The sequence below is a fragment of the Oncorhynchus kisutch genome, unplaced genomic scaffold, assembly GCF_002021735.2.
Source record: "Oncorhynchus kisutch isolate 150728-3 unplaced genomic scaffold, Okis_V2 scaffold693, whole genome shotgun sequence".
In the NCBI taxonomy this organism is placed as follows: domain Eukaryota; kingdom Metazoa; phylum Chordata; class Actinopteri; order Salmoniformes; family Salmonidae; genus Oncorhynchus; species Oncorhynchus kisutch.
Genome location: NW_022262638.1, coordinates 397,334 through 407,333, shown reverse-complemented (window position 1 = coordinate 407,333; position 10,000 = coordinate 397,334). Strand labels below are relative to the sequence as shown.

The window sequence follows — 10,000 nt, the reverse complement described above, 5'->3', positions numbered from 1 at the left end:
AGAGAGTATGGTAGTAGTAGTAGGCAGAGAGTATGGTAGTAGTAGTAGGCAGAGAGTATGGTAGTAGTAGTAGACAGAGAGTATGGTAGTAGTAGTAGACAGAGAGTATGGTAGTAGTAGTAGGCAGAGAGTATGGTAGTAGTAGTAGTAGACAGAGAGTATGGTAGTAGTAGTAGTAGACAGAGAGTATGGTAGTAGTAGTAGACAGAGAGTATGGTAGTAGTAGTAGACAGAGAGTATGGTAGTAGTAGTAGGCAGAGTGGTATGGTAGTAGTAGTAGGCAGAGAGTATGGTAGTAGTAGTAGACAGAGAGCATGGTAGTAGTAGTAGGCAGAGAGTATGGTAGTAGTAGTAGACAGAGAGCATGGTAGTAGTAGTAGGCAGAGAGTATGGTAGTAGTAGTAGACAGAGAGTATGGTAGTAGTAGTAGACAGAGAGTATGGTAGTAGTAGTAGACAGAGAGTATGGTAGTAGTATGGAGACCCATTTATGTGGGTTAATATAGCTTTAATCTGGTTACAAAAGGAAAGCATCAACTAGCTACTTAGCTAAACAATTGAAGGAGCACAATCCATGGCTACAAAGCTAGCAGGCTAGTTAGCTATAGCTACTCTGTAAGCTAGCAGGTTAGTTAGATATAGCTACTTTGTAAGCTAACAGGCTAGTTAGATATAGCTACTCTGTAAGCTAGCAGGCTAGTTAGATATAGCTACTCGGTAAGCTAGCATGCTAATTAGATATAGCTACTCTGTAAGCTAGCAGGCTAGTTAGATATAGCTACTCGGTAAGCTAGCAGGCTAGTTAGCTATAGCTACTCTGTAAGCGAGCAGGCTAGTTAGCTATAGCTACTCTGTAAGCTAGCAGAGTGTAGGTAGTGTCTAGTAGAGTGTAGGTAGTGTCTAGTAGAGTGTAGGTAGTGGATAGTAGAGTGTAGGTAGTGGATAGTAGAGTGTAGGTAGTAGATGGAAGAGTGTAGATAGTGGATAGTAGAGTGTAGATAGTGGATGGTAGAGTGTAGGTAGTGGATGGTAGAGTGTAGGTAGTGGATGGTAGAGTGTAGGTAGTGGATGGTAGAGTGTAATGGAAGAGTGTAGGTAATGGATGGTAGAGTGTAGGTAGGGGATGGTAGAGTATAGGTAGTGGATGGTAGAGTGTAGGTAGTGGATGGTAGAGTGTAGGTAGGGGATGGTAGAGTGTAGGTAGTGGATGGTAGAGTGTAGGTAGTGGATGGTAGAGTGTAGGTAGTGGATGGTAGAGTGTAGATAGGGGATGGTAGAGTGTAGGTAGTGGATGGTAGAGTGTAGGTAGTGGATGGTAGAGTGTAGATAGTGGATGGTAGAGTGTAGGTAGGGGATGGTAGAGTGTAGGTAGTGGATGGTAGAGTGTAGGTAGTGGATGGTAGAGTGTAGGTAGGGGATGGTAGAGTGTAGGTAGTGGATGGTAGAGTGTAGGTAGTGGATGGTAGAGTGTAGATAGTGGATGGTAGAGTGTAGATAGTGGATGGTAGAGTGTAGGTAGTGGATGGTAGAGTGTAGGTAGTGGATGGTAGAGTGTAGGTAGTGGATGGTAGAGTGTAGGTAGTGGATGGTAGAGTGTAGATAGTGGATGGTAGAGTGTAGGTAGTGGATGGTAGAGTGTAGATAGAGGATGGTAGAGTGTAGATAGTGGATAGTAGAGTGTAGGTAGTGGATGGTAGAGTATAGGTCGTGTAATGATGACATCATTGCTGTCTCTCCTTTTCAGGCGTCCTTTATCTATGACATCATAACCACCTACATTTTCTGGTTCTGCAGATGCATATCAGTGGAAGGTGTTTAAGTTGTGCAGTGAAACGAGGCTGTAGTGTTCCTAACTAAATCATCTCACCCCGTCTGTCTCCCCCCCAAAAAAACAAAAAAACAACGATCAACCAATCGGTTTTAATGAAGCTCCAAAATTAAGACCAGGAATGAAGCCTCTCCCTCTCTCTCTCTCTCTCTCTCTTTCTCTCTCCCTCTCTCTCTCTCTCTCTCCAACCCTCACACCTTCAAATATGTTGGCGTCTGTGAATTTGGATCAGTGTCTGCATCAATGTGATGGATCGCTCCTTCAACCGTTTACTTAATCCTCTCTGTCCGTATGGTCCTTTGTTATGTCAGACCCTCATGTTATCAGAGGACATCAGATGTATGATCCTTTACAACACAACATCAGACTGAAAACATCGGGCTGACACCGGTGTCCCCTTTTTAATCACCAAGAGGATTGTAGTAACGCGTTAACCGAGCGATCCCCCCCTTTATTAAATCCCTGAGCCCTAGCTAACGTCGCGGCCCTGCTTTGTCTCTTGGTTCTAGTCGCAGCGCCGCGTCACCTTTCACCTACCAGACGGTTCTCAGGAGAGCTGCAGTGACAGTGGGCTGGGGGACCACGAGCCCACGCTCCTCTCATGCCCTCTCCCTCTGGTGCAGGGCCAGGCGCAGGAAGACTTCTACCAACAGGCCTCCTCGGACAAGAGGACCGAAGCCGACGGAAACTCTGACCCCAACTCTGGTGAGTGAGTCACCTGGTTTCCTGGTCTGCTGGTTTGCTCTCATCCTCTTCTTCCCCTCTTCTGTTCACCTCTGACCCCAACTGTCTGTTGGTCTACTCTACTCTCCTTCTGTTCACCTCTGACCCCAACAGTCTGTTGGTCTGGTCTACTCTCCTTCTGTTCAGCTCTGACCCCAACAGTCTGTTGATCTACTTTACTCTCCTGTTCACCTCTGACCCCAACTGTCTGTTGGTCTACTCTACTCTCCTTCTGTTCACCTCTGACCCCAACAGTCTGTTGGTCTGGTCTACTCTCCTTCTGTTCACCTCTGACCCCAACAGTCTGTTGGTCTACTCTACGCTCCTTCTGTTCACCTCTGACCCAAACAGTCTGTTGGTCTGGTCTACTCTCCTTCTGTTCACCTCTGACCCCAACTGTCTGTTGGTCTACTCTACTCTCCTTCTCTCCTTCTGTTCACCTCTGACCCCAACTGTCTGTTGGTCTACTCTACTCTCCTTCTCTCCTTCTGTTCACCTCTGACCCCAACTGTCTGTTGGTCTACTCTACTCTCCTTCTCTCCTTCTGTTCACCTCTGACCCCAACAGTCTGTTGGTCTACTCTCCTTCTGTTCACCTCTGACCCCAACTGTCTGTTGGTCTGGTCTACTCTCCTTCTTCTCTCTCCTCTTGATCTCCTCCTCCTTCCCTCTCCTCTTGATCTCCTCCTCCTGCCCTCTCCTCTTCATCTTCTCCTTCTTCTTCTCTCTCCTCTTCCTCTATGACAGGAAGGGGTCATTTTACAATTATATAAATTTCATTTATTTTCTTTTGTCTTAAAACTTTAGCACCTGTGTTTCTAACTGGAAGATGTAGGACTACATCATTCCCAGAAACCTTTAGCCAGTGATATGGAGCGAATAGAGGATGTTTAGAGTGTCCCAGTTTTTATGGGGGGGGGGGGGACGTGTGAAAATAACCTTCTTAAGGAAATGTAAATTAACGTAGTGTCATTTGATCTCTTTAAAAAATAAAACGTGTTCCGTGGCAACTTTTATTTTTGCACTAATTTATTGCTCGGTGTTAATGTCCTCCAGCCTGCTTCCTGTTAGATCCTCCCGGGTGTACAGAGGAGATCCCCGTAGTCGACTCACCTATTTGTGAAGCTCATTGGATTTATTTAGAGATGATTTCCCAGTTGGAGACCCGGCAACACGGAGCCGACCTGAAATGTTTAACTTTTCAACTAGAAGTATTTCTAGAGGGAATGTTCCCCGACCCACTTTTCCCCTTTTATCATTAAGAGGTGAGGAGAGAGGAAGATATAGCCGTGAGGGTCAGTACTGAACTGACTGTTAGAGGTGAGGAGAGAGGAAGATATAGCCCTGAGGTCAGTACTAAACTGTCTGTTAGAGGTGAGGAGAGAGGAAGATATAGCCCTGAGGTCAGTACTGAACTGACTGTTATAGGTGAGGAGAGAGGAAGATATAGCCCTGAGGTCGGTACTAAACTGTCTGTTAGAGGTGAGGAGAGAGGAAGATATAGCCCTGAGGTCAGTACTGAACTGACTGTTAGAGGTGAGGAGAGAGGAAGATATAGCCCTGAGGTCGGTACTAAACTGACTGTTAGAGGTGAGGAGAGAGGAAGATATAGCCCTGAGGTCAGTACTGAACTGTCTGTTAGAGGTGAGGAGAGAGGAAGATATAGCCCTGAGGTCAGTACTGAACTGACTGTTAGAGGTGAGGAGAGAGAGGAAGATATAGCCCTGAGGTCAGTACTGAACTGACTGTTAGAGGTGAGGAGAGAGGAAGATATAGCCCTGAGGTCGATACTAAAAGGTCAGTACTGAACTGTCTGTTAGAGGTGAGGAGAGAGGAAGATATAGCCCTGAGGTCAGTACTGACTGTTAGAGGTGAGGAGAGAGGAAGATATAGCCCTGAGGTCAGTACTAAACTGTCTGTTAGAGGTGAGGAGAGAGGAAGATATAGCCCTGAGGTCAGTACTGAACTGACTGTTATAGGTGAGGAGAGAGGAAGATATAGCCCTGAGGTCAGTACTGAACTGACTGTTAGAGGTGAGGAGAGAGAGGAAGATATAGCCCTGAGGTCAGTACTGAACTGACTGTTAGAGGTGAGGAGAGAGGAAGATATAGCCCTGAGGTCGGTACTAAAAGGTCAGTACTGAACTGTCTGTTAGAGGTGAGGAGAGAGGAAGATATAGCCCTGAGGTCAGTACTGACTGTTAGAGGTGAGGAGAGAGGAAGATATAGCCCTGAGGTCAGTACTAAACTGTCTGTTAGAGGTGAGGAGAGAGGAAGATATAGCCCTGAGGTCAGTACTGAACTGACTGTTATAGGTGAGGAGAGAGGAAGATATAGCCCTGAGGTCGGTACTAAACTGTCTGTTAGAGGTGAGGAGAGAGGAAGATATAGCCCTGAGGTCAGTACTGAACTGACTGTTAGAGGTGAGGAGAGAGGAAGATATAGCCCTGAGGTCAGTACTGAACTGACTGTTAGAGGTGAGGAGAGGAAGATATAGCCCTGAGGTCAGTACTGAACTGACTGTTAGAGGTGAGGAGAGAGAGGGAAGATATAGCCCTGAGGTCGGGACTGAACTGACTGTTGGAGAGAGGAAGATATAGCCCTGAGGTCAGTACTGAACTGACTGTTAGAGGTGAGGAGAGAGGAAGATATAGCCCTGAGGTCGGTACTAAACTGTCTGTTAGAGGTGAGGAGAGAGGAAGATATAGCCCTGAGGTCAGTACTAAACTGACTGTTGGAGAGAGGAAGATATAGCCCTGAGGTCAGTACTGAACTGACTGTTGGAGAGAGGAAGATATAGCCCTGAGGTCAGTACTGAACTGTCTGTTAGAGGTGAGGAGAGAGGAAGATATAGCCCTGAGGTCAGTACTGAACTGACTGTTAGAGGTGAGGAGAGAGGAATATATAACCCTGAGGTCAGTACTGAACTGACTGTTAGAGGTGAGGAGAGAGGAAGATATAGCCCTGAGGTCGGTACTGAACTGACTGTTAGAGGTGAGGAGAGAGGAAGATATAGCCCTGAGGTGTCTGTAACCTGGTCGACATTCTGTCAATATGTCACTTTATGGTGTAGTGTCTGTAACCTGGGTCGACATTCTGTCAATGTGACGCTTTATGGTGTAGTGTCTGTAACCTGGTCGACATTCTGTCAATATGATGCTTTATGGTGTAGTGTCTGTAACCTGGTCGACATTCTGTCAATATGTCGCTTTATGGTTGGTGTAGTGTCTGTAACCTGGTCGACATTCTGTCAATATGACGCTTTATGGTGTAGTGTCTGTAACCTGGTCGACATTCTGTCAATATGACGCTTTATGGTGTAGTGTCTGTAACCTGGTCGACATTCTGTCAATATGACGCTTTATGGTGTAGTGTCTGTAACCTGGTCGACATTCTGTCAATATGATCGCTTTAATGGTGTAGTGTCCTGTAACCTGGTCGACATTCTGTCAATATGACGCTTTATGGTGTAGTGTCTGTAACCTGGTCGACATTCTGTCAATATGACGCTTTATGGTGTAGTGTCTGTAACCTGGTCGACATTCCTGTCAATATGACGCTTTATGGTGTAGTGTCTGTAACCTGGTCGACATTCTGTCAATATGACGCTTTATGGTGTAGTGTCCTGTAACCCTGGTCGACATTCTGTCAATATGACGCTTTATGGTGTAGTGTCTGTAACCTGGTCGACATTCTGTCAATATGACGCTTTATGGTGTAGTGTCTGTAACCTGGTCGACATTCTGTCAATATGACGCTTTATGGTGTAGTGTCTGTAACCTGGTCGACATTCTGTCAATATGACGCTTTATGGTGTAGTGTCTGTAACCTGGTCGACATTCTGTCAATATGACGCTTTATGGTGTAGTGTCTGTAACCTGGTCGACATTCTGTCAATATGACGCTTTAATGGTGTAGTGTCTGTACCTGGTCGACATTCTGTCAATATGACGCTTTATGGTGTAGTGTCTGTAACCTGGTCGACATTCTGTCAATATGACGCTTTATGGTGTAGTGTCTGTAACCTGGGTCGACATTCTGTCAATATGACGCTTTATGGTGTAGTGTCTGTAACCTGGTCGACATTCTGTCAATATGACGCTTTATGGTGTAGTGTCTGTAACCTGGTCGACATTCTGTCAATATGACTCTTTATGGTGTAGTGTCTGTAACCTGGTCGACATTCTGTCAATATGACGCTTTATGGTGTAGTGTCTGTAACCTGGTCGACATTCTGTCAATATGACGCTTTATGGTGTAGTGTCTGTAACCTGGTCGACATTCTGTCAATATGACGCTTTATGGTGTAGTGTCTGTAACCTGGTCGACATTCTGTCAATATGACGCTTTATGGGTGTAGTGTCTGTAACCTGGTCGACATTCTGTCAATATGACGCTTTATGGGTGTAGTGTCTGTAACCTGGTCGACATTCTGTCAATATGACGCTTTATGGTGTAGTGTCTGTAACCTGGTCGACATTCTGTCAATATGACGCTTTATGGTGTAGTGTCTGTAACCTGGTCGACATTCTGTCAATATGACGCTTTATGGTGTAGTGTCTGTAACCTGGTCGACATTCTGTCAATATGACGCTTTATGGTGTAGTGTCTGTAACCTGGTCGACATTCTGTCAATATGACGCTTTATGGTGTAGTGTCTGTAACCTGGTCGACATTCTGTCAAATATGACGCTTTATGGTGTAGTGTCTGTAACCTGGTCGACATTCTGTCAATATGACGCTTATGGTGTAGTGTCTGTAACCCTGGTCGACATTCTGTCAATATGACGCTTTATGGTGTAGTGTCTGTAACCTGGTCGACATTCTGTCAATATGACGCTTTATGGTGTAGTGTCTGTAACCTGGTCGACATTCTGGTCAATATGACGCTTTATGGTGTAGTGTCTGTAACCTGGTCGACATTCTGTCAATATGTCGCTTTATGGTGTAGTGTCTGTAACCTGGTCGACATTCTGTCAATATGTCGCTTTATGGTGTAGTGTCTGTAACCTGGTCGACATTCTGTCAATATGTCGCTTTATGGTGTAGTGTCTGTAACCTGGTCGACATTCTGTCATATGACGCTTTATGGTGTAGTGTCTGTAACCTGGTCGACATTCTGTCAATATGACGCTTTATGGTGTAGTGTCTGTAACCTGGTCGACATTCTGTCAATATCATGCTTGACTCAACTTATTGTTGTATTTTGCTGTCGCGAAGGTGCTTCGTTGGTTGTCACAGTACTTTAGACCTGTAATCAACAACACTTTAATTGGAATGTTTTTTTTTTGTGTCGACTCTGTGCTAATCGTTCGTCACGATAGAGCTAACATTGTTGCTGCACACTCCAATTAACTACAAAACCAATTAAGTTAAGGCTTGTAATTAATTAGAGAACATGGTCAGAGTGCCGTATATCCTGTTTAAAAAAAAAAAATGAAATATTGGACAACGGCGCTCCAATCCGGGTCACAAATGGTACCCTATCTCCTGTATAGTGTACTACATCTGATCATAGCCCCTATGGGGAATAGTAGTGCGCTACTAGGGTTTCATTTAGGACGGAGCCAACGACTTGCAACATCTATCACGGGGGTCAGCAGCAAACTTACATGCCCTTTCACGCAGTTGACAAAGTCCTTTTCGTTGTTATTAAGTCCCCCGACGTTCCAGGTAATCACCTTGGAATATATTTACATAAATTAAGGCTATTGATTTCATCCACTCTCCTCGCTTTCCAATGGAAACATTAGTTAAACCTGTTACACTTATCAACGAATCCACTTCCTGGTGTGTGTTCATAATAAGGAATATCAAAAAAGGTTGACTGTTGATTTAATTGTCACACCGTTGTTGCATTGAAAACATATTGAGACAGTCGATATGAAATTATTCGTATTTCAAATTCCTTTTTCGTGTTTCTTCATAATGACGGTTGGGCTAAAGTTATCATTAAGAGGTGAGGAGAGAGCAGCCTAAGTCTGAGATATAAACAGGCTGATCTGTAGCGTTGACCGTTTTCCGAGATATCTAAGATATAAACAGGCTGATCTGTAGCGTTGACCGTTTTCCGAGATATCTAAGATATAAACAGGCTGATCTATAGTGTTGACCGTTTTCTGAGATATCTAAGATATCAACAGGCTGATCTATAGTGTTGACCATTTTCTGAGATATCTAAGATATCAACAGGCTGATCTATAGTGTTGACCGTTTTCCGAGATATCTAAGATATAAACAGGCTGATCTGTAGCGTTGACCGTTTTCCCGAGATATCTAAGATATAAACAGGCTGATCTATAGTGTTGACCGTTTTCTGAGATATCTAAGATATCAACAGGCTGATCTATAGCGTTGACCGTTTTCTGAGATATCTAAGATATAAACAGGCTGATCTATAGTGTTGACCGTTTTCCGAGATATCTAAGATATAAACAGGCTGATCTGTAGCGTTGACCGTTTTCCGAGATATCTAAGATATCAACAGGCTTATCTATAGTGTTTACCGTTTTCTGGGATATCTAAAATATCAACAGGCTGATCTATAGCGTTGACCGTTTTCTGAGATATCTAAGATATAAACAGACTGATCTATAGTGTTGACTGTTTTCTGAGATATCTAAGATATCAACAGGCTGATCTATAGTGTTGACAGTTTTCTGAAATATCTAAGATATCAACAGGCTGATCTAAAGTGTTGACCGTTTTCTGTCATATCTAAGATATCACAGGCTGATCTATAGTGTTGACCGTTTTCCGAGATATCTAAGATATCAACAGGCTGATCTGTAGTGTTGACCGTTTTCTGAGATATCTAAGATATCAACAGACTGATCTATAGTGTTGACCGTTTTCTGAGATATCTAAGATATCAACAGGCTGATCTATAGCGTTGACCGTTTTCTGTCATAGAAATACGATGTAGGTTCAACATCTTTTTGAACATGTAAATGTAATATACTTTGAAAAAAAGGTCTACAACCTAGAACGGTTATTCGGCTGTAGGAGAACCCTTTTAAGAACCCATTTTGGTTCCTGGTAAAAACCCTTTTAGGTTCCATTAGAACTCTTTTAGGTTCCAGTAGAACCCTTTTAGGTTCCAGTAGAACTCTTTTAGGTTCCAGGTAAAACCCTTTTAGGTTCCAGTAGAACCCTTTTGGGTTGCAGTAGAACCCTTTTAGGTTCAGTAGAACTCTTTTAGGTTCCAGTAGAACCCTTTCAGGTTCCAGGTAGAACCCTTTCAGGTTCCAGGTAGAACCCTTTCAGGTTCCAGGTAGAACGCTTTCTATTACATAACAGAGATTTTTTTTAAATACCTACTTGATGTTATCCAAACTTAATTTCCTCGGAGACGTATTCCGTCACAAACCTCTAGAATGTTCTTTTTAAAACGTCCATTATTCAACAGGAATTAGGTAGTCTGTCCTTGCTAATCAGTTGGAAGCAAACTCT

At 43.8% G+C, this 10,000-nt stretch overlaps 1 protein-coding gene across 1 annotated transcript in view; it reads left to right on the top strand.

The window, feature by feature from the left end:
* Positions 1-10,000, top strand: part of LOC116361454 (uncharacterized) — a 216,211-nt gene that overhangs the window by 52,700 nt on the left and 153,511 nt on the right. The window contains exon 2 of the mRNA XM_031815887.1: positions 2,337-2,532. Coding sequence (XP_031671747.1) covers positions 2,337-2,532 — 196 coding nt within the window. The remainder of the gene's footprint in view (positions 1-2,336; positions 2,533-10,000) is intronic.